Source organism: Kogia breviceps, chromosome 4, assembly GCF_026419965.1.
Source record: "Kogia breviceps isolate mKogBre1 chromosome 4, mKogBre1 haplotype 1, whole genome shotgun sequence".
Classification (NCBI taxonomy): Eukaryota; Metazoa; Chordata; class Mammalia; order Artiodactyla; family Physeteridae; genus Kogia; species Kogia breviceps.
Genome location: NC_081313.1, coordinates 26212295 through 26240263, shown reverse-complemented (window position 1 = coordinate 26240263; position 27969 = coordinate 26212295). Strand labels below are relative to the sequence as shown.

Below are 27969 nucleotides of genomic sequence, written 5' to 3'. Positions count from 1 at the left end.
AATGGGACCTAATGAAACTTAAAAGCTTTTGCACAGCAAAGGAAACCATAAACAAGACAAAAAAACAACTCTCAGAATGGGAGAAAGTATTTGCAAATGAAGCTACTGACAAAGGATTAATCTCCAAAATATACAAAGCAGCTCATGCAGCTCAATATCAAAAAAACAAACAACCCAATCCAAAAATGGGCAGAAAAGCTAAACAGACATTTCTCCAAAGAAGACATACAGATTGCCAACAAACACATGAAAGGATGCTCAACATCACTAATCATTAGAGAAATGCAAATCAAAACTACAATGAGGTATCACCTCACACCAGTCAGAATGGCCATCATCAAAAAATCTACAAATAATAAATGCTGGAGAGGGTGTGGAGAAAAGGGAACCCTCTTGCACTGTTGGTGGGAATGTAAATTGATTCAGCCACTATGGAGACCAGCATGGAGGTCCCTTAAAAAACTACAAATAGAACTACCATACGACCCAGCAATCCCACTACTGGGCATATACCCTGAGAAAACCATAATTCAAAAAGAGTCACGTACCACAATGTTCATCGCAGCTCTATGTACAATAGCCAGGACATGGAAGCAACCTAAGTGTCCATTGACAGATGAATGGATAAAGAAGATGTGGCACATATATACAAGAGAATATTACTCAGCCATCAAAAGAAACGAAATTGAGTTATTTGTTGTGAGGTGGATGGACCTAGAGTCTGTCATACAGTGTGAAGTAAGTCAGAAAGAGAAAAACAAATTCCATATGCTAACACATATATACGGAATCTAAAAAAAAAAAAAAAAATGGTTCTGAAGAACCTAGGGGCAGGACAGGAATAAAGACACAGACCCTACTAGAGCATGGACTTGAGGACACAGGGAGGGGGAAGGGTAAGCTGTGAAGAAGTGAGAGAGTGGCATGGACATATACACACTACCAAATGTAGAATAGATAGCTAGTGGGAAGCAGCCAATAGCACAGGGAGATCAGCTCGGTGCTTTGTGACCACCTAGAGGGGTGGGATAGGGAGGGTGGGAGGGAGATGCAAGAGGGAGGAGATATGGGGATATATGTATACGTATAGCTGATTCACTTTGTTGTAAAGCAGAAACTAACACACCATTGTAAAGCAATTACACTCCAAAAAAGATGTTAAAAATAATAATAAATAAATAAACAAACAAACAAATCAGACTGTTAACTTGTGTATTTGTTACCAACCCAGGTTCTTGGACTCTTTAAGCAACGGAAGTCGATAGGAGGCCAGATGAGAGAGCGAGAACACGTAGCAGGTCCTCTAGCTCGCTCCCTGAGTTGGGGGCATGCTGGCCCTGTAAGTGGGGTGAGGGTCGCGATGGGTGGGTGGGCAGCCAGAGGGGTAGCGTGGGTGGCCTGCCCACCCCCTTGGTGGTGTTGTGTGTAGGGTGCATACGCAGAGCCCTACTTTTGCTTCTGCCACCTCAGAAGTGGCAGTTGGGTTTTGGCCTTTTTGTATGTTGTTCATAATTTGCCCCAACCGCCCATGCATGTCGTTGGTTTTAGTCCCTTAATGTTTCTTTGTATTCAGATCCACGAGGAGATGTTTGTCCAGGTGCAAGCACTGCTGCAGTAAAGGGTCCCAGGTCCCAGCCTGTCTCATTTTGAAGACGACAGAATACAGATCATAGAGTAGGCACATCAGGCCCCCTCCTACCATGTGGCCAGTTTAGGCTGTGTGTTTGTGAAAGAAAAAAAATCACCAGGAAGCCCTTGTTCGAAATCACTGAGTCTCCCCAGCAGGCCCTCATTTTATTGCACCACAAGGTAGAGAATGATTCAAATGCTTCTTAATCCAGATCTGTTCCTCACCATCTTCAGGGGAGGGCTGGAAGACGCATGGATGCAGCAAGAGTTAAGGAATTTTCTATTTTCAGTGAAAGAAGAAGGCAAGTCTTCGCCATTTGCTAAAATTGGAATTTGGCAAGTGGCCATTAAATAACACGTGCATTTTAGTCCTCCTTGAATTTTATTTATTTATTTATTCATTCATTCATTTTTATTTAAAAAAAAATCAGGTCTGGGGCTTCCCTGGTGGTCCAGTGGTAAAGAATTGGCCTTCCAATGCAGGGGACACGGGTTCGATCCCTGGTCAGGACACTAAGATCCCATACGCCATGGGGCAACTAAGCCCACGTGCCACAGCTACTGAGCCCGCGTGCCTCAACTAGAGAGCCTGCGTGCCGCAAACTACAGAGCCAACGTGCTCTGGAGCCTGTGCGCCACAACTAGAGAAGAGAAAACCCGAGCACCACAACTAGAGAGAAGCCCGTGTGCCGCAACGAAAGATCCCGTGTGCCTCAACGAGGATCCCACGTGCCGCAACTAAGACCCGATGCAGCCAAACAAACAAACAAATAAATAAATCTTAAAAAAAAAAAAAAATCAGGTCTTAGTTTGTATCCAAGCGATTTTTAAAGTGCAGGCTCTAACCCGGACGCTAGAGTTTGAATTCTTGCTTCCCCTTCTTACTAATCAATTGCCGCCCTGGCTGCTTTTCAGAGAATACCCTTTCACTCACGTGCAAATATTTATTGAATCCCTACTATGCTCCTGGTACCTATCAGATAAAGATGAATAACACACACAAGTAGGCTGCTCCAAGTGACTCCCAGGAGGAGGAAATGCAAATATCCAGGCTTAACTACCTGCCCGAGGAAAAATGTTCCCCCCTTGCGGGAGTACACACTTGGCTTCAGTTTGTGGGAAGAAACGGCCCTGTCTTTGGTCTGGCACTCATTTCTCTGTGAGCTAAGATTTGTTCCTATTTATAATTCTCCAAGAGAGCTCAGGGCAGCATTAGGAGAAAGGAGTGACCTTAAACTAATATGTGTAAATTAAAATATTTCAAGGTCCAGGGGCCACCATCTGCGGTTATTAATAGATGGAGAATTATTTGACCTCAGCATGACAGGGATTTTTCAGTCAGTTGGGAGGGACTCTCCCAGGAAGATTTGATCCACACCCTAAAGATCAAGTGAAAAATGTGCTGATAGCTGGAGAACCTTAAGAGCAAGATGGAAACAGATGTTAGCTTATTCTCCGTCCTCACCCCCTTCCTGCTCCTTAAAGAAAGTGCGGGTTTTCATCGGTGAGCAGAAAACGCCCCCGGAAGCAGCCTCCACCCTCCGTCTTTAACATCGTTCCTCACTTGCTGGCCATGATTTCTGAAACTGTAGGGACGCAGTGGCTGCATCAAGTTTCCAGAGTCGTCACGTTGCAAACCCATTGGATGCTCGAGAGCAGGATATATTAATTATTATACCACAGGATTGTTTCAGGAAAATTTGATGTGGTGGACTAAAAATAAAAGCCATTATCTCTAGTCCAAGGATTGGGCCAGAGGTTAAAAACAAAAACAAACAAGGACAGAAACAAAACCCCTTTGTTTAACAAGGTGCCACAGATCATCATGGGGAGAAGTCGCTTTTCTTCTTCTTCTACAGTCCTGGAAAAGGGGTAAGTTATGTCCTGCTTGGTGCGATTGTACTGTCAGCCAGCACCCGTTTAGTTCTTGCTGCCTACCAGGCATCGCCTGGATTACCTCGTTTAATCTTCATAACAATCCTCAGCTACATTGACATAGTTATTATTGTTGTTATTATCATCCCAGACAGAATCACAGGCACAGAGGGATGAAGTAACTTGCCCAAGAACACAGATAATAAAGGGCGTAGTTATGAAGCTGCCAACCTAGGGCAGGGATGCCTGCTTACCGCACCCAGAGACATGGGAAGGGGTTGGGGGGCTGTGCCTGACCCTGAGCATCTCCTTGTCAGTGTCCAGGCACCCGTGGGGGGGGAGGGGTGGATGGCGATGGCAGAACACAAGACTTCCCGCTCACTACTACTCCCCCTCTGATGATGAGGCCAGGTTGCCGCCCCGACAGAGGTAAGCAGGAGTCCTAGGATTGGCTGGGGAGGGCCAGGGTGCCAGGGCACAGTGGGTACCCAAGAGGACTGTGCAGGAGCTGAGGCTCCAAGACCTCTGGGCTTGTTCCATCGCCCCATCACATTTCACTTAAAAAACACAAATTTGAAGATAAAATGATTCAGAATTTGAAGGCCGCGACCGCAGAACATTAAGCCCCAAGCCGTTCTAAGTGCGGGCCTGTGTGACTGCACTAGCTGCATGTCCAGGAAGCAAGCCCTGGCCACAGGCACCCCCATGCGAACATACTGACTATGGTCCGTGGAAGCTCGTGGAAAACTGAAAAGTCAGAACGTAAAGATTTGTTCAGACTGTAAAAATCTGCTCTGCCATTTCACTTTGAAAAGTAAAAACTGCTGTGAAATATAAAGTGCTACTCTTAGTCTCCACAAATAACTTCATTCCCGACACCTCCCTAAGGAGCGTCTTTCTTTATGAAGCCTGACTTGGCCTTCCTAAATAGAATTGACCACTCTGTTATTGTGCTCCTTCCTAATCTGTGTAATTATAATAATGTTCGGATTTTGGGCTTAGGAATCAGACACACCTGGGCTGGAATCCCAGCTCTGTCAGTGACCTGTTGTGAGACTGGGGCAAATTACTTGCTTCTTGAGGACCAGTGCAACTCTGGTAGCTCCAGCCGTGCTGTACAGGATAGGCTGAAGGATGGCAATCAGGTTGAAATGAGACCACAGGACTTGTCCTGAACTATGTTTTCAAAAGTAAGCACATTCGGGGATATGGGGACACGTGAATGCATATGGCTGATTCGCTTTGTTGTGCAACAGAAACTAACACAGTATTGTGAAGCAATTATACTCCAATAAAGATCTATTAAAAATAAATAAATAAAAGCTTGAGAGATGAAAAAAAAAAGTAAGCACATTCGTTTTCACTCAGATTTTATGTTTATTTGGCCTGACTTTGGTGCGCGGGAGGCGGGAGGGGACGGTCATGGAGATGAAGAGGGTAAAGAGCATTAGCCATTGATGAGACTAATGCTTACCAGGGTCTGACACGGAGAAAGTTAACTGCAAATATTTATTATTAGTTTTTTCCACTAGACTGAGTTTCTTGAGAGCTGAAACTGTATTATTCATCTGTGTCTGACATAATGCTTGGTACCAAATGTCGAATTTAAATGAATTTTCTTTGCAATCTTCACTAAAAATGAGGGTTTTATTGATAACTTGGAAGGGTGGATAAAAGAAATCTCTTAAGGCCTTTTGATATTCTGTTAGAAACTGAAAGATTAAACACAAAAAAGTTTCAGAAAATGAGGTCGACAAGGCTTTTTATGATCAAACATTCAAACCCATTCCTAAGTGCCTAGCACTTGGTCTGTCTCATTTTTGTCTGCACTTAAAATAGTAAGCCCGAACATCATTGATGGGGGTTTGAAACTCACTCATTCAATCGGTGAGATTCGATACACTACACTTTCGGAAGTTTTATTCCAAAACGGCAAGGAAAAAGAAGAGAACGACTGCGGTGAACCAACGCTCACAACTTCGTGACCGCAGGATCACTTGGCGACGGCGCCATTCTTGCTAATCCAATTGCCGGGGAGTCCGGAGGGAACGCTCTCTGGATTGGTCAGAAGAAACATCTGTCCAGGTTCATTCAAGAAGGGACTTGACGTGAGGCTCGGCCCTCAGAGCCTTCTGGCCAATCAGAGAACGCGTGGGGGCGGGCTTTGCCGCAAGAGGGTGGAATGGAGCCTATCTTGGAAGGCGAGTATCCTCCAGGCAGACGAGCCTGTCGCCAGCGGAGGGGGCGTGGCCTCCGGCCGCGGGTTCCCGACTGTTTGGGCCTGCGCGCGGAGTGGGTGGGGCCCGCGTGCCTGGGCGGGGCGAGCGGTGTCAGCGGCGGAGCCGGATGCGGGCGGTGCCGCGGCCGCCGCTGCCCTGGGGATGGGCGGAGCCCCAGCCGCCAGTGCTGGTGGCCGCTGCGAGCGGCCGCCTCTGCTCCCGCGCGTTGCTGCTTCCCAGGGCGGCGGTATGCTGGGGAAAGGGGTAGTCGGCGGTGGCGGCGGCACCAAGGCGCCCAAGCCCTCCTTCGTGTCGTACGTGCGCCCCGAGGTGAGGGGGCGCCGCGCGGGTGGGGCGTCGGACTGGAGCGGCCGGGGCGAGGGGCGCCAGCAGACCCTTACCCGCCGCAGGAAGAGCCGCGGGCGCTTCCTGCCCGGGTGCCGGAGGGTAGCCGAGCGGAGTGAGGCCCCCAGGGGCGCGCTGGGCTTCCCGGCGGGCCCGGCTGGGGATCCCCGACGCGGGCAGGCAGGTGCTCGAGTGCAGGGCCCGGCTTTCTGGCGACCAGGTGAAGGGGCCCGAGCCGGGAAGGTACTGCGGCCCGGCACGCTCCTGGCTACAGTGGAGGGGAGCTGGGTTTGGGGCACCGAGAGAGGGGAAGAGCAGGGATGTCTGGACCCCCTTGGGGACCTGCCCAGAGCCTGCAGTCCGGGCGGGTCTGCCCTGCCCTTGGAATTTCTCTGTGAGTCTGTAGGGCTTGCTTATCTCAGCTGCTTGCTTCTAAGAGTGCTGTTTGATGCCTCTGGCGGGATACCGTGCGCTGCTTTCCGCTTCCCATCAGCACTGCAGGGAGAAAGTGTGGGTCGGTCCAGGCCTCAGTCAGCCTCTACCTCTTCCTTGTGAATTCCCCTCTGGCGCTTCTTCCCCCTTTCATTTCACCCCCTCACCATCACCCTTTCGACCCCCCGCCTGCTTTCCTCCTGGAGTTTTACTGTCAAGTTCATTCATTCAGAAAATATTTTTTGAGCTCCTACTCAGTGCTAGGCACTGTTCTAAAACTGCTTGGGGGTATACAGCAATGAACAAAACAAAGATGCCCGTTCTCCCGGAGCTGACCTGCGGGAGAGAGGAGTAAACAATGAATAAAATAGGTATAAGTGACTTATATGGTATATTAGAAGTGGAAAGTGTCATGGGAAAAGAAAAGACCTCCTTCTCCTCCTTGCACAGTGGCATTTGAGCAAAGACTTGAAGGATGCTTGGGATCTGAGGGAAGAGTCTGGAGTGCTGGAGGGCCATCAAGGAAAACAGCCCTGCAGAATCCAGTGGAGGAGGGGGAGAGTCCTAGGAGAGGAGGTGAGAGAGGTTACAACCTGTAGGCCTTGCTGAGGGCTTCTTGAGCAATAGCTCCCAATCCAAATGCCTAATTAGATGCATTTTCATTTTGGATTTCTGAAGGTTTTTTTCCTGCTCCTCTCTCAGCACTTTAAACAGCAATGTGCAGAAGCATTAGCAGACTCTCCGGCTGCTTCACGCCTCTGTAAAGTAAAGGCAGGTGGGCTGTGGCTGAGAGTGCGTGATCAAGGACTGCTTCTCTGAGACCACCTGTGGCCTGAAGGCTTTGCATATATACCCTTAAATTCAAATGTATATCTTTTTTTCCAGTGGAGAGTACTCTTGAAATGGGTCTTATTTTTAGTTCTAGTTTTTATTTATTATTATTATTATTTTTTTGCGGTACGTGGACCTCTCACTGCTGTGGCCTCTCCCGTTGCGGAGCACAGGCTCCGGACGCGCAGGCTCAGCGGCCATGGCTCACGGGCCCAGCCGCTCCGCGGCATGTGGGATCTTCCCGGACCGGGGCACGAACCCGTGTCGCCTGCATCGGCAGGCGGACTCTCAATCACTGTGCCACCAGGGAAGCCCTAGTCGTAATTTTTAAATAAAAACCACTTCCTCTGTAAGTGCTTGATAAGGAGTCAGGGTCATCTTGCATATTCAGCAGGCTCTCCTATAGTGTAGAGGGTAAGAAATGTGGTCAGTTTCTCTTTGTGTCTTTTTTGATGGAGACCTGGTTGAAGCACAACTGATCTTTTAACCTTTCCTCTTTAGGGAGACTAAACTACAAGTGGAAGGTCTTCTGAAATGTGGCCAGAGTTCAAGAATGTTCAGATTTTTTTATCCACCAAGAGCACATGTTGTAATTAGACATGTTTACCCTCTTTGCCCACAGCTCCTGATATATTTCCTTTGAGGGATAATTAGGGAAGGGGAGTGGTTCAAGCCCAAAATAAGCCTGAAGTGGTCACATTTTTCAGATCCTTATAGTTGGCAGTTTTGTTTTCTTGCAAGAAAATAGTGCTGTGTAGACACTATGCTTCTTTGTTGAAATCTGTCTCAAAAAATATTTTGTAACAGAGGATAAGACTCTGGCCTAAATCATGGATGGTTTTTAGAAGATAAGGGAATGAGAGAGTAAGGAGACAATTTGCTGTTAAGTACAGTATAGCTTTTGCTAGCTATTACGTTATGGGAAATGCATGTGAGCAGCTTCAAGGTATAGCCCGTGTGCCTCTGAGAGCACTGGGTCTGGTAACCTTCTCTTGACTCAGTAGGAGTCCTTCAGAACACTTTCCTGAAGACTGTCATTCCTTTCCGTCACACTGCCCTCATCTTTACTGCTTGTCACGTGTGTTTTCCTATCACTGTCTTCTTTGTATGCTCTTTGTTTTTGTTAGCTGGGAAGTCGCAATTTCTCACACACCTTTTTGCTGGTAGATCACTAAGCTTCCAGAACACCCTTCACGCCTTCACGGTGTAAAGTGCCTCATGATACCTGTGCCTGGTGATGAACTTGTTCTAGGCTGATCAGATCTTAGAAGATTTATCAACAGCTGCATTCTGTATGCCAAAGAAGCTATCAAGAGCCAGCACTTTCTATTAAAAACAGAAAGCTTGACTGGATAAAGTATTTGAAGATGATGCTTTTAAACATGATGGCTTATTTTTTTTTTTGTCTTGTGATCAGAAAGGATTGGCATTGGACAGCCTAAAATGAGGGGTGGGAGTTCACTTCACCTGTTAAAATTGGATCTCTGCCACAGTAACTTGGATCTTCTGTCATTGATTCTCCTAAATCAGTGAATGTGCAAGTTAAAATCCTGGATTGTAATTTAGGACCTTTGCTCATGTTTTGTGAACTCTGCCCAGAGGGTTGCAGATTAGTAAATTGCATAAATGGGAAGCTGATGGTTCTGGAAGCTGAGGTGAACAGGAGGGAGAGAGCTGGGCCTATCTTGGTGGTACCCGATGGCTGGTACTTAAAAACATCTCAACACCTCCACCCCAGCTTAGCCTCAGACACAAGGTACCTCTTTGCAGGGGAACCCTGGATGCTGAGCTCTGCTTCAGGGAGGTGTTTGGTTATAGTTTGGGTGCCAGATCCACTTTTCTTATTAAACAAAACACCTGTTTGAATTATTATTATTTCAGAAGTCGAAGTGTTCATTGTAGAAAAATAGGACAATATAGATAAGCAAACAAATTTTTTACAGAAAAATTATAAGTTTATTAACGACTTGGAATGTATCCTGTCAGATACGTGTGTAGGTGTGTGCATAATGCTTTTTACCAAAATGGGACTAATATTGCTGATCACATTATTTTGTAATCTGCCCATTTCACCAGAAATGTATATTGTAAATGTCTTTCTATGTCCATTGTTAACCTATAACTTCGTTTTAAATTAGATCCCTTTTCCTCAACAGAAACAGACAGTGTGATGGGGAGATGTTAGGTTGCACGAAGAGCCCAAGAAAGTAGTGTGGTTTTTAAATGGTTTTCTAGTTAGTCACCTTCTCTGGTGCCAAATGACGATTCTGATTCTTCAAGACTGTCGGTTCTCTGCTCAGTCACCTGGAAATTGTAAGCACGGGTTTGGTAATTCATAGTGTTTAAAAATGTTTAGTGTCTGTACCTGGCAGCTTGTAAATAAAGGACCCTTAGGTGATCCTAAGAGAAAGTTCTGATTTAATAAGAGCCGGTTCCATTGTGATAAGGGAGCCGAATAAAAGCACCTCAGGGTGCTTGTGTGTTGTTCTCTGAAACTAAGACCAGGAAAAATGCAGCTTTTAGGGTTTGCTGTACTTGTGCCCGTGTTTGTGTGGTATTCCAAATATGGTTAAGATGTACTTCCTAGTTGAGTTTAGGTCCGTGCTTGACTTGAATGTACTAATAAGAGTTATTAATTACTTAGTTGTGGATTTTTAGACTTGGAAGAGAATTTAAAGATGATCCACTCCACCCCTGAACTCTTCCTCTGTTATGTCAGTGTGGAAATGAGGCCCAGCGGGGTTAATTGCCCTGCCCCGGGTACAGTGTTATTGTAGAACAGAGTTAAGAGCTGTCTCTGGAGGCCAGCTGTGCCTGTGGCTAAGCCAGACCCACAGCAGTTCAGGAAAGGTTTTATATAGATGTGGGGAGAAAAGGCAAGAAGAGACATGAAGATTGAGAAGGGTCCAGAAAATCCAGATTTAAGAGCCGATTTTTTTTCTTCTTATTGATCCCTCAGGGAAAAGAATGCATTCGATTGCCTCTTCCTCATTTAAGGCCATTTCTTTGGGTGGGGAGAAGTGAACCCATGATCCTGAATTCTTCCCAGAGATAGGGCTGCAGGTATATACCAAAATAAACCAAGAATTCACTGATATTCATTAGGCACTTCTGTGTCCCAGAAACTGCTTATTTCATTTCACCTTCATCTGTCTCATGTGGCAGATACTACCGTTACCTCTCTTTTTTGTGTCTAGATGTGGAAAGTGAGACCCAGAGAGGTTAAGTACCTTGCTCAGGGTCACAGCTGGCAAAGGTTGGTGCCAGAATTTAAACTAGGGCCTTCTGACTCCAGGGCCATTCTCTTATCCCTCTATTTGTGAATGCAGGGAATATCGTTAGTGAAACGTGCTTATAGGCACGCCTGGTGTTTGCACGCCAGAGTGCTTTCTCACTCCTGTTCTCTAGCAGCGGTTTCTTTCTTGGCTTTTGTTAGGTTCTCCACCAGGGGATGGTGAGCAGATATGGGGCTCGTTGGCGATACGGTTAATTTGTTCAACAGATATTTATTCAGCACCTACTAGTACCAGGCACTATTCTAGACGTTGGGGATCCAAAACAGATGAAATAATTGAGATTATTTTTTGGTGGAACACTATGGTATTGGACTGCTAACTTTGATGACTTTGATGGATCGATCGATGACGAGAGGAGATTGGCTTAGCCTAAAACAGACCATCTTCCTCAGTCCTAGCAATAAAAAATACCTTTTAAAGCAAAATCTAGAGCCATTGCTTTAAGACTCTATAACTTTTTCTCCATTCCAAACTAATTTTTTAATGGCCGAATTTTCTCCTTCAGCTTAGAGGTCGTCCATAGTGATTTAACAGGCCATTAAAGGACATTAAAAGTTCTTCCTAAAATGACCACTTTCTTAGCTGTCGCTTGAGCCTGATGATCTGTCCAAATCTTCCGCTTTTTCTCTCCTGCATGTGCTTCCTGCGGCATCTCCCTGGGTCCCATCCAGCACCACACAGCTTCTGCAGATAGAGCACCAAAGATGTCATGAGGCTATTGTCAAGCAACACTTCCTGCAGCCCATCAAGCAGCTGCCACACAGACAGCCCCCGTCTTAGCCAGCCTCTCTTCTGCGCCCTGCTTCCGTCTCTGAAGCTGAAACCAGCACTGCTGTCAAAATCTTAGGCTGTGGGGAACCCATGCTTAGAAATTTAAAGTTCTAGATCCTTCTCTGAACATCCTCAACAGAATGTTTGATATCCTTTGACTACTTCCACGTGAAGCTGTTCTATGTCACAGCGTGCTTTAGAGAGAACTCAATTTTGGGGGGTCAGAAAATTTTTTTATCACTATAAAAGATGTATACCTTATTTTTATGATAAAGACAATGTTGCAGACTTCGGAAGTTAGAAAAATAAAACTACCTATAATTATGCTACCCTAACCAAAGCAGTTATTTCCATCTTTTAGTTGTCTAGGCTTTGTCGGTGTCTTATAAGATTGCACTCATAATATGTGTAAAAATTTATAACCCGCCCTGCGTTTGTTATGTTTGAAGGTGGCACCGCTGATCCGTGTCAGCAGAGTAGAAACTTCGAGTCGTTTTTCCAGCGGGAAGCCTCCCTCAGTTTCTCATCAAGTGAAGCTTGTGACTTCTGATGTGCTTTATTTGGAGAACAGTGGGTTTGCAGTTTAATGAATCATTTACAATAAACTTCTTGAGGTAGATTAGGAGGTACGATTGAACTGGAATAATTCTGCTAACCTCTAATATTCTGCTGCTCTGGAAGGCAGAAGAGAGGAGGTGGAAATGGAGAGGGACTCCAGGAGGGAGCGTAGCTGCCCGAGAACTGGAAGGGCCCTGGAAGGGCCGCAGGGCTTCCCCCTTTCCTTAATCCCCTCTGCATACCTGGGGTGTCACCCTCCAAGGAGAGCGAGCACTTGTCATTGCTCTCCCTTGCTAGCTGTTGGTGAGGCCGGTCCATTAAGCCTTGGTCATATTTCTACCCAAAGAGTGGGAATAACAATACCCACCTTATCTGATAGGTATATGTGAACATTTATGAATCTGAGCTGTGGCTGTGCACACAGAGCCCTCAGCAGAGTGCTTGCCGCCTGGGTAGCCTTCAGGAGTTGTGGGCGTCCATTGTTACTGTTACTCAGGAGCCACCTGGATGGTTGCAGAAAGTACTTAATCGTCAGTCTTAGAATACAGGATCTTTCCCAGCTAAGGTATTAATGACAGTGGAATATTTAGTTGTTGTGGTTGTTGCCATGGTATCATGCCAGGAAAGTTCACTGTGGTAACTCTTTCTTAGAGTATTTTTCACTATCTCCCAAAGTTTCTTTTCTCCTTTTCTTTGTTCTTTTATACATTTGAGAATGATTTGATTATATTTAAAATTCCAAACCTAATGAGAACATTTAGCAGTTGGCTTTTTTCATTGTTAACATTTGGCCTTTGACAGTTTGCTAGATTCTTTCTGTGGACTTATTTTTTTCTCTTCCCTCATTTCTGAGTCTCTCTCTCATAGGCCAGATTTTGTCCATCACATCTGGTCAATGACTTACTTAAGATACGAGTAAATAAAATCAAATTACCTCTGGGAGTAATAGTTCTCTTTACCTACTTCAAAGGCAGTTGCCAGACTGTGCTGTTTTGATTATATATGTAAACACTTTTCCCTCCTGTGCCCCTTCCTCATTCCTTATAGGCCTGGCTGGTGGGCAGCCTTTCAGAGGTGGCATCTAAACCGTCACTTGTTTGCTTTGGGGGAAGAGAATGGCTTCAGCCACGAGAAAAGCAGGGCCTGTGTATGAAAGCGCTGGCCACAGTGGTGAAATATTTTGAAGTCTACCTTTCCCTTGTGGCAGATTGCCAACCCCTGTTTTAGGCAGTGGTCCTGAGCTGCTGGGTATTTTGCTTCTGTTTTTGTTGAGAGAGTTTTTTAAGATTTCTGAGAATGCATTTGAAGGGAATGATCCCAGTCTTTTAGATGAAAAATCTCACTGTGTTCCTACCTTTTCTCCGTATATAAAATTGAATTCATGTTTTGCTTTAATTCCTTGAGATCCACTTCCCAGTGTGACTTCACCTCTCCGAGCCTTCCTTTCCTCACCTGTGGCGCTGGATGCCCGTCTTCCCGGCAGGCTTATTTTCAGCATGAGAAGAAATACCACGCACACCCAGCTTGGGACGTGGTACGTGGCAGATACTCAACAACCCCTAGGTGCTTTTATTATTATTAACCATAACTTGAATCAGAAGAATTCTTGAGTGTATACCTACCATTTGCTAAGCACTGTGTTAGAATTAGGAATGAAAAACAAAATGGGGGGCTTCCCTGGTGGCGCAGTGGTTGAGAGTCCGCCTGCCGATGCAGGAGACGCGGGTTCGTGCCCCGGTCCGGGAAGATCCCACGTGCCGCGAAGCGGCTGGGCGCGTGAGCCATGGCCGCTGAGCCTGCGCGTCCGGAGCCTGTGCTCCGCAACGGGAGAGGCCACAACAGTGAGAGGCCCGCGTACCGCAAAAAAAAAAAACAAAAAAAACCAAAAACCCAAAATGGTCAGTCTGTGCACTCAGGAGGCTCACATCCCACTGGAGAGATGGCAAGTCGACAGGTGGCCGTGACGTGCAGAGGTGGGTGCTGCCTGCTGATGAGGGGGGAGCACACGATGCTCTCGGGCACGGAGGAGGGCCCCCTGCTGCCTCTCAGCAGCATCTGGTCTCATTGGAAGGTTGCGTGGGACTTGGAAAGGGCAGCTTTGACGTGGGCTCCGCCGTGGGGAGGAGGAGGAGGATGCAGTGGGCATGTAGGAGGCACAACCTGAAAGGCTTACAGGTGCGTGGGGACCAGGTGGTCAGACCATCTGTCCTCTTCCCTTATATAAGGTGCACACGGAGGTGCAGGTGAGGCAGCTCCTGAAGAGTAGAATCCAGGGGCACCACTGGGACACGCCTGTTGTTCCCTCCTTTCTGTGGATGCTGCTTTACACGTCTGTCTGTCTCTTGGTGAGCCTGTAGGCAGCTTCTCATTTGCCCCAGTTCCTCTTGCTCCAAGATCATGGAAAAGCTACTGCCCCAAGGCTTTTAGCTCCCTGCCAGCTACTCGGCTGACCCAGTATTTACGTAGCAGCCCTGGAGGGGGACCAGGAGGGGACGCACAGAAGGCAGCGCCGTGTGTTTCTGCAGCTGCTGTCGGTCCCATCAGTTAGCTTCAATGATGAGACTCTGACAGCCCCATGACTGCTCCCTGACACCTTTCTTCTAGCACCTGTGCACATTCCAGCGCTGCCCTCTTCACTTTCAGTGTGATACGCGGGTTAGGAGCATGGCTTTGGAATTAGAGCTTCGCTACTTGCTGTATGGATTTAAGCTGGGTGTGTAACTTCTCTGAGCCTCAGTTTCCTGACCTGTGAGGTGGGAATGAAAGTAATAGTATCTAACCCATACAAGTGACGTTAGTCTTAAGTGAGGCAGTCCGTGGAGAGTTGCTACGTCAGTACAACTTGGCGTGTAGTAAACACTTATGAAATGTTAACTGCTATAGTTGCTGTTACTCTTCACCCCAGAAGCTGCAGCTGTGTGTCTTCATTCATGTTTGTTTCTTGGGCCACCAGAGCAGGTCCCGATAATGGCAAGACTTGACCTACGTTCCCTTCGAGCATTGTTCTTCGCTTGCACTCTCAGAGGCTTGTGTCTGGAGAGCCAGGGGTGCTGTCCCTTTTATTGGACCCTGCCCTACCCACAGTGGGCGCCCTTTCCATTTCCCCTCCGGCACCGATTTGTTTTTCAGTGAGTTGTTTCATGGATTCCCTCTCTGTCCTCCTGTAACAGTATCTTCCCTTGTCTCAAGGGCTTCCAGGAGGACCTGAGGTTTGGGCAACATGTTAGGTCCTGGGCCTGAAACTCCAGTTCAGCTCCACTTCCCTCCTTCCTAGCTGCTGCCAGTGGCCCCCTCATTCCCCAGTCACGTGTGGTCTAAACCAGTCGCAGTCCCTGGGGTGCCCTTTGAGAGGGGCTTCTGTGGTGGTCTGTCTTCAATTCCATTGCTACTCTTCATGCTAGATCTCCTCTCATGCTGGGGACCACCGACCACAGCTGCCTACCTGGCCTCTCCACCAGCCGCAGCTCCCTTCTGCATCCCCCTCCCCGAGACACTCCTCCCGTCACGGCCAGGCTCCTTTCGGATGCAGCCTTCACGTGTCATTTTCCTGTTAAGAGTCCTCCATGCCCCCTGCCCCTTCCACTGTTCCAAATCTTAACGCACTTTCCAGGCTAACCCCAGGTTCTGAGTGCTTCTGGTTTGTTGAAAGATAAGTAGCTTGGATTTGGGAGCCTTGGGCTCTTTTCTTTTCTGTGTGTCCTTGAGGGAGCCCCTTCAACCTCTTTGTGTCTCATTTCCTGATTTATAGAGTTGGATTAGGCAAGTGTTTTTATTTATTTATTTTTTCCGGTACGCGGGCCTCTCACTGCTGTGGCCTCTCCCGTTGCGGAGCACAGGCTCCGGACGCGCAGGCTCAGTGGCCATGGCTCACGGGCCCAGCCGCTCCGCGGCACGTGGGATCTTCCCGGACCGGGGCACGAACCCGTGTCCCCTGCATCGGCAGGCGGACTCTTAACCACTACGCCACCAGGGAAGCCCAGGCAAGTGTTTTTAAACATATTTTGTGCAAGGAACTTTTTTTTTTTTAAACAGCGTGGTTCTTTTTTTTTTTTTTTGGTGGTACGCGGGCCTCTCACTGCTGTGGTCTCTCCCTTTGCAGAGCACAGGCTCCGGACGCGCAGGCTCAGCGGCCATGGCTCATGGGCCCAGCCGCTGCACGGCATGTGGGATCTTCCCAGACTGGGGCACGAACCCGTGTCCCCTGCATCCGCAGGCGGATTCTCAACCACTGCGCCACCAGGGAAGCCCAACAGCGTGGTTCTTGAACAACTTTTTCAAAACGCACTGTCCCAGGTGCTGCTCTGGAGATTCAGACAGGCCCCAGGGGTGTGCGTGTGTGTGTCAGAGTGGGAGCAAGGACCTGCATCAGGGACCTGTGTTCTTTCTGTTAACTGTGATCTCTTCCTCCAGGCCCTGTTGAGAACTGCTGTTTCAAATGAAATCATAAAGGAAACCCCAAAATAGAGAAAGACCAGAAGAGAGAGGGTATGAGAGGTTCAGTGTGGAAAGCCCCAGACCAGGCAGTACCGAAGGCTCCTGTTACTTCAGCCTCTTTGCATTCTCAAGTCTTTGCTCGTAATTGCCATCCCCCTCTTTGTCCGTGATACAGGCTGTCTATAGCTCTGGGTTTTGGTGACGCCATTTGAGTGTTTATCCTCTACTCCTTTGTGTATAATTGTTCTATGTCTGTGGCTCGTATTTCCCCAACAGAACTGTAAGCTCCTTGAGGGCAGGGCTGTAGTGCTGGCCACTCAAGGGTGGCCTTGCGGAGCTCAGGCTGGCGTCAGAGAGGGCTGAATGGACTGTGTCCCAGGGCCGTCCCTGGAGAGGGCCTCAGAAGGTAGCTGGTGGGAGCTCAGAGGTCATTTTTTTTTTTTTTTTTTTTTTTTTTTTAGAATACAACATTTGAACATTTATTTAACTTTTCTTTTATACCGACTTAGGGTTATAAATTCCAAATATAACACTTTTTTTTTTTTTTTTTTTTTTTTGCGGTACACGGGCCTCTCACTGCTGTGGCCTCTCCTGTTGCGGAGCACAGGCTCCGGACGCGCAGGCCTAGCGGCCATGGCTCACAGGCTTAGTTGCTCCGCGGCATGTGGGATCTTCCCGGACCAGGGCACGAACCCGTGTCCCCTGCATCGGCAGGCGGATTCTCAACCACTGCGCCACCAGGGAAGCCCCCCAAATATTACACTTTTAATTTTTGTTTACATCCCTGTCATTGAAGATGGCAAATGTTAAACCAAATAAGTCCCTGCAAAGTCACATGACCAAGGGCCTGGCTACAAGAAAGAACAAAGAGTTAAAGTCCATGATGCAATTTACCAGACAATGATGCAGAGATGAGTTTGCAAGGAGCTAGCATTCTGGCTGGAGTGGTGGATGGGGGAGACTGGGCACTGATTGTGGTATGTGCTACAAAGAAGTACAAAGAAACAAAAATAAAATACATTACTGTGGACTCCATTTACTCAGAGGTCGTTTTTCTTTCTCCTGCAGAGTGATTTGGGGGAGTTGAGGTTGAGAACTAGGTGAGGAACTTCAGTGCGATTGCTGACTCTACTCTTGGTCTTCGGGCCGCGAGAGTCTGCTTTGGCTTGAGATGCTTTGCCTAAAAATACCCCTTTTCGCTGTCACTGTGGCGCTTAGTTTGGTAAACTGGTGACCCGTGTGGACACCCGAAGCCCGGCTGTTCCCCACGACGTGTCTCCGGCTGCTCTTTGCTTCCTTAGGCAGCTCCCGTTCCAGCAAGCGAGCAGAGCCTCCGTTGGAATGAAGCCAGCTTTTTGTTGAGGTCAGATCTGTGGGTTCTGAGGCTTACGCTGCTATGGTGGGTCTTACCATTTCCTCTCTAGCCTGAGGTTCTTACTAGGGAGAATATGCTAAAGTGTTTGGATTATTTAAAGGCCTGGGGAATGCCTGGTAAGAGTGATCCTTGCTAAGAAGCATGAGTAATCCTTTCACTGCTGTTCAGTAAATGATGAACTGTCAAAACAGGTGAGGGCTTTAGTTTGGATCTCGGTGAGCAGTTACTTTCTTCCTTCAAAAAGAAAAAATCTGAGGTAGGGAAATAAAAGCAGTAAATCTAAATGTGAGACAAAGGACTTAGAATGACACATGAGTAAGTTTTGTTTTTTTTTTTCACACACACACACACACACTGTATTTTATTTTTACAAGAATGAGTAAGTATTGCTTAGCTGTTGGGGTAAGGGTGCTGTCTGAGCTTGTTGCCTATTTCCCTGTCCTGGAGACTTGTTACAGTTGAAGGGACACTCGATGGTATTATTTTGTAACAAGAAAAAAGTTTAAGATTGGCTGCCTAGGGCTGGGGGGCGGGGGCTATAGGGAGAATGGGGAGTGACTGCTAATCGTGGGGGTCATGCTAACCTTTGGGGGTCATGAACGTGGTCTAAAATGGATTCTAGTGATGGTTGTACAGTTCTGTGAGTGTACTGATAAACACCATTGCTTTGTATACTTTAAATGGGTGAATTGTATGGTACGTGAGTTATGTCTTCATAAAGCTTTTACAAAAACACAGTTTAAGAATCAGGACTAAACTTGGCATCAGAAGTCCTGAGTTCTGGCTCGCCACCTATTTAGCCCTGTGAGCCCAGGCACGTTATTTAACCTCTTGGAGCTTCATTGGCCCTATCTGTAAAGTGGGGATGAAAATTCCTTACCGGCCTGTTGTCAAAATAGATGACATAGAACATGTGAAACAGGACATAGTAAAACCTCCAGCAAATTATATATTTCCGTGTTTAAGTTAGACATATATTTTTGTGGATAATAGATGCTTAGTCTGAAGTACTCTTGAGAGTTCCCAGCTCACCCTGTGAAGTGAACATGTATTGTGACTGAGAACTGATCTGCTTGATGAGTAAACAGCAGAGGCCTTAAGGAGTAGGTCCCAACCCTGCCCCGCATCTGTGGTCTTGTAACCTTGAGTCCAGACAGAGATCGTTAGTTCGCCTCTTACGGCGTGTCTGCTCCCTGGCTTCAGGTGCTGCTGTCGTGCTTTATTGTCAGAGTAGTTGTTGCTTGTATCCAACTGCCAAGGCGGTGTAAGGTTAGTAGAGTGGACCTGTGGTCAGTGGCAAAGCTGGTACCTGATCAGGCTGGCTCGGAAGGGAGCGGAGCCCCCCGGCCAGGAGCGGGGAACCAGCAGCCCTGGGAATCAGCTCCAGGGAACAAATCTTATTTTGATTTTTCTAGCTTCCTAGACCAGGACAGTAGATAGATTCACTTTAGTCTCTAGTCTCTATCCTCAGTGATAAGACTTCCGATTTAAAGTCTGTCTTTGAATGTGCCCCAGCCCTATCCATGAGACTAGAATGTGTTTAAGGAACCCAGCTAACGGAGAGGGGTGGGAAAGGTCAGTAATACCTGCCACTAATTACGTGCTTAGGTAGTAATTTTTATTTATTTTATTTATTTAAAAAATAATTTTATTTATTTATTTTTGGCTGCGTTGGGTCTTGTTGCTGCTCGCGGGCTTTCTCTAGTGGTGGTGAGCGGGGGCTACTCTTTGTTGCAGTGCGCGGGCTTCTCATTGTGGTGGCTTCTCCTTGTTGCAGAGCACGGGCTCTAGGCACACGGGCTCAGTAGCTGTGGCTCGTGGGCTCTCGAGAGCAGGCTCAGTAGCTGCGGCGCACGGGCTTAGTTGCTCCGTGGCATGTGAGAGCTTCCCGGACCAGGGCTCGAACCTGTGTCCCCGGCATTGGCAGGCGGGTTCTTAACCACTGTGCCACCAGGGAAGCCCTATTTATTTATTTATTTATTTATTTATTTATTTATTTAGCTGGCTCTTAGTTGCGGCACGCGGGATCTTTTAGTTACAGCACGTGGGCTCTTAGTTGTGGCATTCAGGATCTAGTTCCCTGACCGGGAATTGAACCTGAGCCCCCCTGCACTGGGAGTGCAGAGTCTTAACTGCTGGACCGCCAGGGAAGGCCCAAGAAAGCTTTGCAGAGGACTTGAACTATGTGGACAGTGGACTGGACGAATTGGGTGGGCAGGACTGGGGAGAGCTGACTGTGGGGTCCAGCGGCTGCGCCGGGGGCTGGATGGCGGGGGCAAGACGCTGATCACGGGCGTGCGCGAGGGTGAGGTGCGCGCTGGTGGCTGGAAGGAAGAGCGGCAGCAGGGCAGGATGGGCGTGGACGCATTCTGGAGCTGCTAAGGAAGCAGAGCAGACGAGATCCTGAGGCAGGGGATAGCTGAGAATGACTGCTGGTGTGCGGTAGGGCCAGAGTCCACAGGACAGCAGGTTCGGTGAGGGGCGGGGGGACAGGACGAGCTGACTTAGAAATGTGAATTTGGAGGATCTGAGGGACATTACAGTGCCCGTGGCCAGGAGGCTGTTTGCGGCCCAGATCTGGAGCTCTGAAGAGAGATCTGGAGTAAAGATACATTTGAAGGGAGGAGGGTTGTCAGCATATGTTCTGGGAGAGCTTCTCCAAGGAACAGAGGTCCTGTGGACCCTGCCCCGAAAGGAGATGAGAAAGAGCAGCCAGCCAGAGTGTTGGTCATTTGGCCTGGAATGCATTTCTGCTGATTTTCAGGTCTCAGTCTAAATGACACTTCCTGAGGGTAGCGGTCTTTGCTGACCCTCTCCGAATGCCGTTAGGTGTGTCTGCTGTGTTCCTGTTGTGGCCTCCCGCACAGCGTAGCAGTGTACACGAGTCATTACTGTTGCTTGTGCTGTGGTCAGACTCCCGTGTGCTCTGAGGAAGTCGGGGCTGTGCCTTGTGTTCACATCGGCTTTTGCTGCGCTGGTACAGCAGGTGCCTAAGAAATGACAGTTCGGTCAATGAAAGAGTGTTTGAAAGGCCAGGGGGAGGAAACAGTGTCCCTGGGGAGGATGTGGTCGGCGGACAGGAGCAGGTTTATTGTAGTGAAGGGCATGGCTCCAGACAGGCAAACCCAGGCTCAAGTCTCACTTCACTTAACCTTGGTCAACCTCATTTTCCCCATCTCTAAAATGGGAACAGTAACGGCAGTTAAGAGTTGTAAGGATTAAGTGAGATGATGCGTAGAGAGATAACCTTCTGCAGGTGTCTAATGTTTACTGCACTGAATACCCAGTTTTCCAGTTATTATTCTTTTGCCTGTCTAAACATCTTAAGGGCAGAAGTCAGTTCTTCATCTTTTTTTTTTTTTTTTTTTTTTTTTTTTTTTTTTTGCGGTATGCGGGCCTCTCACTGTTGTGGCCTCTCCCGTTGCGGAGCACAGGCTCCGGACGCACAGGCTCAGCGGCCATGGCTCACGGGCTTAGTTGCTCCGCGGCATGTGGGATCTTCCCGGACCAGGGCACAAACCCGTGTCTCCTGCATCGGCAGGCGGATTCTCAACCACTGCGCCACCAGGGAAGCCCTCTTCATCTTTTTATACCGGGCATTTGGTAGTTAGGTTCCTCAGGAGCTGCTGAAATGAATTGGTATCTATTGGCGGTGGGTCATCTAGCACCTCTGAGTAACCAGATGTGCAGCTTGAGTGCTGACTCACTGGTTTTGCTGCACAGGCTCATGGGAACCCTGTGCTCTGGGCCACGCCTTCTCAGAGACGTAGTTCTGAGAGGAGATCAGATGGACACCTCGTAATTGCTGGGCCACCTGTAGGAGGTGGGTCGCAGTGGGTGCGTCTCCTTTGGGCCGCAGGCTTGCTGGGGAATGGGTGGCAGTTCTCACGTCTTGTCTGGCACAGACGTGGCCAGAGCAGGAGTGCTTCTGGCTCCGCGCGGGGCGAGTTGCTTGGATGTGAGGGCAGTGGCAGCTGCGTGGCCTGGGAATTGTTGATACTCACGGTGGCAGCAGGAACAGATGCAGCTCCTTCTGACCTGTGGGGTAAAAATGTACGGAAACTGGAAGACTTGCTGTTCGTGCCCTTTATCCTCTTTTAAAGCTCAAACAAGCAAACATAAAAAAGTAGCCATAGGGCTTCCCTGGTGGCGCAGTGGTTGAGAATCCGCCTGCCGATGCAGGAGACACGGGTTCGTGCCCTGGTCCGGGAAGATCCCACGTGCCGCGGAGCGGCTGGGCCCGTGAGCCATGGCCGCTGAGCCTGCGCGTCCGGAGCCTGTGCTCCGCAACGGGAGAGGCCACAACAGTGAGAGGCCCGCGTACCACAAAAAAAAAAAAAAAAAAAAAAAAAAGTAGCCATAGCATTGGGGTAAATGTTGATGTAGGAATTAACCCAAAAACCCCGACCTTCATCCTCCCGCCCTGGCAGAACTACTCTCCATTTATGTTCATGCCGCTGTTCGAACTGAAGTCAGGCCACTGAGATACCCTAGTTTTGAAGACTTGGACATCCTTTGACCAGTGCCAGCAGTCTCTGCTCTTCTTTTGTGCCATAATAGCGAGCTTTGTCCACACTCAGATGGAGCAGCAAGAGGTGCTGCACAAACCACAGGGATGGTGTGTAACGCCCCATTTGCTGAAAATTTACATCGTTCTCAGATGAGTTCCTTCTCAGGCCTCTGGCAGAGAAAAGTCTGTCAGCGTAAGTAGTAGAACCAGTTCTGCTAGATTGTTAAAGAGCTGTACTTTCCTAACCTTCTTTTCTCACACACTGAGCACGTTGCTTACTTGGGGTCAGCGAGGGATCTCATCCCACGTGTCATAGCTCTGGAAGTGCGACTGTGACCGTGTGCTGAATAGGCGGCTGGGCAGGGGGTACCAGAGTTGAGGGGAGTGGGATAGAAAGAGCAAAGGGCTGGGGGGCTCGGGGCCCTTCGCCGGGACCAGGGGGACAGTTTCAGAAGCTCCCACTGCTCCAGAGAACAGGGCTAGTGTAGAGGCAGCTGTCCCTGGATGCTGGTCGCATTTCCTGTGAGATCCTGGGATGGTGCCAGGCCCATCCACGGCACCTGCTCTCCTGCAGTTCTTACTGGACAGGCTTCATGACTTCCAGTCTTTCTGGATTAATACCACGTACAAGACAGCCTTTCATGGAATGTTCTTTACGGTATGATGAGAGCATTTGGTTGATGCCACCCACGTCAAAGCCCAAGCCTAGATATTGTCTCTTAATCTCCCTCCCATGTGTTTCTCTGATTCCTGCTGGAGTGTTTTTAAAAACCTCTCATTACCGAAAGCCATTATTAATTAAATTACTCAACGAAGTCTTCTGAGCACTTACTGTTTTCAAGGCCTGTACTGGATTCTGGGACAATATGGCGAGCAAAAAAACAGACAGAGAGGACCTGCCCTCAAAGACTTTATAGATTGGTGGGGGAGATAGACTTAAGTAGTTACATAAATAAATGTGAAATCGCAATTATGACAAGTGCTAGGAGGGAGAGATACACGGGGCTGTAAGAACGTGGAAACAGAGAGGGCTTCCCAGAGGAAATGACCCTTGTCCTGAGGTCCAGTGGATACTTCAAATTCACAGGGCAAGGAGGGAAAGGAGATGCATTCCAAGCAGAAGGAACTTGGACTTAAGATAGGAAGGGGCTTGGCAGGTACGGGGAGGCTGAAGGAAGGCCAGTGTGGCCAGCACGCAGACTGAGGGGGGAGGATGGCGGGAGAGCAGGGTGGACAAGGAGGTGGGGGCGGGGCTGTGCAGGGCCTCCTTGCAGGCTTTGTGAGGTTGCTGCCCACCTGCCACCGGTAACCCAGAGCAGACCGTGTTGTGAAAGGATCACTGCCGCTTTAGGGTGAGAATGGATGAGAAAGAGGCAGACGCAGGTCGAGCAGGTGCAAAGCTGCTGCAGTGGTCCGGGTGGGGGATGATGGTAGCTTGGACCAGGGTGGTGCTGTGGAGGTAAGAGAGGAGCATGGGTCCTGGGCGTATGTAATGGGCGGTACTGATCGGATTTGGTGGTGAAGGACTGGGTACTGAGGGTGAAGGAGAAGGAGGTGTGAAGGGGGACTCTTAGGATGACATGCTCTTGAAGGGAAGCACAGGGTAGCCCAGACTGTACATAGCAGTGTCATTTGCGGTTGGAGCCTTCCCTGGAGTGTGGTACATCGAAGATTCCGGCTGAACTCTCGAGGGTTGGTTGGGGTGACACCCAGAGACTAAGGCCTTGGAGGACACAGTGGAGTGAGTCATAGGAGGTGAACGCTCAGCTGGTGTTGAGGAAGCCCCCCCCCCCCCGAGTTCTTTCCCACGTAGCAGCCATTACTCCTGGGGGATAGATGTATTTTGTTCTTTTGCTTCTGTCCCTTCAGCCTCTGTTTGCCTCTCCAAAACAATTTTAGGCTTTCCCTGGGCTCTTTTATTGATGCTTGCTTTGACCTGGTTTCAGGTGGGTCTAGCAGATACATTCACTGATCTTTCTGTCCTGTTTTCCTTGTTTTCTTCGTTCCACGGAAGAGGTAGTGTGGCATCATGTAAGAACACAGGCTGAGCCAGCTACCAGGTTTAACTTCTTCTACCACATTCTAGCCGGGTGTCTGCTTCGTCTGCAGAGTTGGAGGTAACAGTGGCTATAAGAGCCCTACTCCAAGGCTTGCTGTGAGAATTAACTGAGTTAATAAGTATAAAGCCCTTTCAACGATGCCTGCCACAAAGGCTCTAGAAATGTGTCATCATTATTCGCCTTTCAGCCTCAGTAAGGGCTGGCCCTTGAAAGTAGCCACTTTGGCATTCATCGCGTGGACACTTGTGATTTCTGCAGTCTGCAAGCAACCCCTGAGTCACGATGTAGTAATCTGTGACGTCAGTAAGGAAGAGATTGTATTTACTCATCCAATTGTAAAGGTCGGGTTGGACAGCCTTTAATCACTCATCCAGTAAATTTGCCCATGAAGACAACAGCTTATACACATTGAGAGCTCAGCACGGTCAGGAGTAGGACATACACGTGGGACTCTCATCACGTCCTGTAACCCACTTTAAGATCCATGACCAGCTTCAGCGCATCCAGACGTGGGCTGCACCTTATTGTTAACCCCTTCCTCTCTTCTCCATTCAGCTATGCTCCTTCTCCCCGGATCAACAACAAAAACTTTGAAATACCATCTCCGTGTTTGTTCTTTCTGTGTTTTTCTTGTGGAGTTCAAAGAGCTCCTGTAAAATTACGGAGGCAAAGGAACTGTGGGACCTAGCTGATGAGTACTCTCCATTCTGTGCTCCCTGCCTTCTCCCCACCACCCATACAGGTCGCTTCCCAAAGTAAAGAAAAAATTCACTATTTTTGAGGGGAGGGTTTCTTTATGATTCCTCTTTGCATACCCTGACTTACTGGAGTCCTCTAGGTTATTTCTCTTCTCAGGACTGGTGTATGTTTTGATTGGGGGGTTGGAGGGTGGTTGATGGTAGTGGTGATGGTGCTTATTTTTTTTCCTGAGTTGATTACCTTGTAAGACTTGATAGTGAACATTTATACTTTTTTGGAAGTGTTAACCAGAGACAGGTTAGATATTAGTGATGATTGCCTGCAGCGTGGCTCCTTTCTTCCATTGCGCAAGTGCTTATACAGGTTTTTATTCTCAATTTGTTACCATCTTTCAGTAGCTTAATCTACTTTGGTTGTTTTTTTTTTTGGCTGCGCCCCGCATCTTGTGGGATCTTAGTTCCCCGACCAGGGATTGAACCCAGGCCTATGGCAGTGAAAGCTCTGAGTCTTTATTATTATTATTATTATTCATTTATTTAATTTTTGGCTGCATTGGGTCTTCGCTGCTGCGCGCAGGTTTTCTCTAGTTGTGGCGAGCGGGAGCTACTCTGTTGCGGTGCGTGGGCTTCTCTTGTTGCGGAGCACGGGCTCTAGGCGCGTGGACTCCGTAGTAGCTGTGGCTCGCGGACTTAGTTGCTCCGCGACATGTGGGATCTTCCCGGACGAGGGCTCGAACCTGTGTCCCCTGCATTGGCAGGCGGATTCTCAACTGTTGCGCCACCAGGGAAGCCCGAAGCTCTGAGTCTTAACCACTGACCTCCAGGGAATTCCCAGCTTAATCCACTTTGAATAAATTCAGCAGTCGGGAAAGCTTACCTTTTGTCGGCATGCCCAAGCAGTCCCTTCCTCAGATGCAGTGTTCTCTTAAGAAAGCCATTAGTGGGCTTCCCTGGTGGCGCAGTGGTTGAGAGTCCGCCTGCCGATGCAGGGGACAAGGGTTCGCGCCCCGGTCCGGGAAGATCCCGCATGTTGCGGAGCGGCAGGGCCCGTGAGCCACGGCCGCTGAGCCTGCACGTCCGGAGCCTGTGCTCCGCAAAGGGAGAGGCCACCACAGTGAGAGGCCCGCGTACGGCAAAAAAAAAAAAAAAAAAAAGAAAGCCATTAGTTTACTCTTTTGGTCTTATAGTGGGTTCAAAGTACTTTCTATTGCAGAAGAAAAGACACCGAAGGACAGGACCTAAGTCATTGTAGAAAACAAATCCTATTAGCAGAAAAATGCCATTTCTTTTTCTACGACTTCAGGTATTACTGTGTAGTCCAAGTCTAATGGAATTAGGACCAACCTGGATGTTGCTAATTGCAGGAGTTTCTGATCCACAAAAAAAAAAAAAGAATTGAGAAGCCTCCTGAGTGGAGTCAGTTTAGTTTGATGTGGGAAACAGGATTGAGAGAGAAGCAGCAATTATTCTACTCAGAATCTTGAATAATTGCAACTCTTAAGTAGTATGTTGGAATTCTTTGTTTAGTCATCAAAAGAAAGGAGGAGAAAAAAGAAAGGAATCAGGAAGCTTAGATTCTGCTGGGTCCAACAGTTGTAACAGCTCCCATTTATGGAATATGTATGCCAGGTGTTTACACCCGTTTCTCTTCATATCCTCATACTGAGGTGGTATTATTCCCATTCACACAGGAGGAAACCAAAGCTCAGGTTACATGGCAAGCCCAAGTTCATGTCCGTAGGTATCAGAGCTGGGTTTGGACTGTGGCCTCAAGTCTGTATTATTTATTTTCAGTACATGTACAGAGAGACGTTTGGAGAAGCCAGGGGAAAGACAAAACTTAAATTGTCAGTACTAGGCTGTGTTAAAAATACAACTCTGTGCTTTAAAAAAAGGTAAATTTTGTTCTAAGATACACATGGATTCCCACCTAATATGTAGATGTAAATGAATTTCTCCCCTCAGATTTTCTATTTTAGTGGAGAAAACAGTATTAAGTGTCCATTTTAGACCAGTGGAGCGACTTGGAGGAAATAAAGTGTTTGTGTTATGTCTTTTTAGCACTTGGTGCCAGATGTGATAGAAGGAAATTGTGTTTTGGAACCTTTAGGGATGTTATGTTGTCTCTTGGAATTTGCCCTTCTGGCTGGATAAAATTAAACTGAGAATAACAACTTCGGTTTTTGACTCAGAGCCCTTGTAAGCAATGAGGGATTGATGTGAACATTAATAAGCATTTTGGCCTATGAGAGCATCATTGTAGAGACCCCCGCTCCATTCTTTTCAAGGTCAGTGATCATCTGGCAGGGCCCTTCCGTGTTTCTGCCTTTGCCGAGGGGCCCTAGGTCCATCACACTTTCGAGATGTGCGCATTCTGAATGTGAACTTGGTAAGAAACTAGTTTTTGAGAACCAGTGGAATGGAAACGACCAGGCTGCTTTGCAACCTCTCAGCAGATTCTCAGGAGTGTAGCTGATGTTAGCTTTCACGTGCTTTTGTCCTATATGAGGCAAATCCTTGTACAGTGGAGTACAGTTTTCTTAAGGGAATTTTCCTAATTTGTTCTAATCCGTTTTGTAACAGGAGACTGGTTTTCTGTTATACGCAGTGGCTATGACGACTTTTTTCTTTTGTGGTAGGAAACTGGAGACCGTGTTTATTGGAACTAGGACACAGCAGCGAGGAATGTGGGCTCGAGTTAGTCGGGGCTTGGGCCGAACCCTTGGTTAGTGACTTATTTTCCTGTAAAAGGGAAGTTCTTGAGCCTCTTTAAGCCTAAGTTTCTTCACCTGTAAAATGGAGGTAACGCCAGTCCTAGAGTTGTTGTGAGGATTAATGAGATACTAATGAAGTGTACTTACCTGGCACATCACAGAGCTTAATAAATGCTGGCTCTTATCATTATAGTTAAAAGCGTGTGGTCGAAGTGGAAGCTG

The 27969-nt window shown here is 47.9% G+C and overlaps 1 protein-coding gene across 2 annotated transcripts in view; it reads left to right on the top strand.

The window, feature by feature from the left end:
* The first annotated feature begins 5817 nt into the window (after positions 1-5817).
* MTMR12 (myotubularin related protein 12) overlaps positions 5818-27969 on the top strand; it is a 72695-nt gene continuing 50543 nt past the window's right edge. Inside the window, exon 1 of one of the 2 annotated variants that reach the window (XM_059060828.2) lies at positions 5818-6053. In XM_059060828.2, coding sequence (XP_058916811.2) covers positions 5886-6053 — 168 coding nt within the window. In that variant the 5' untranslated portion in view covers positions 5818-5885. The remainder of the gene's footprint in view (positions 6054-27969) is intronic. The other variant, XM_067030853.1, reaches the window with a different exon arrangement.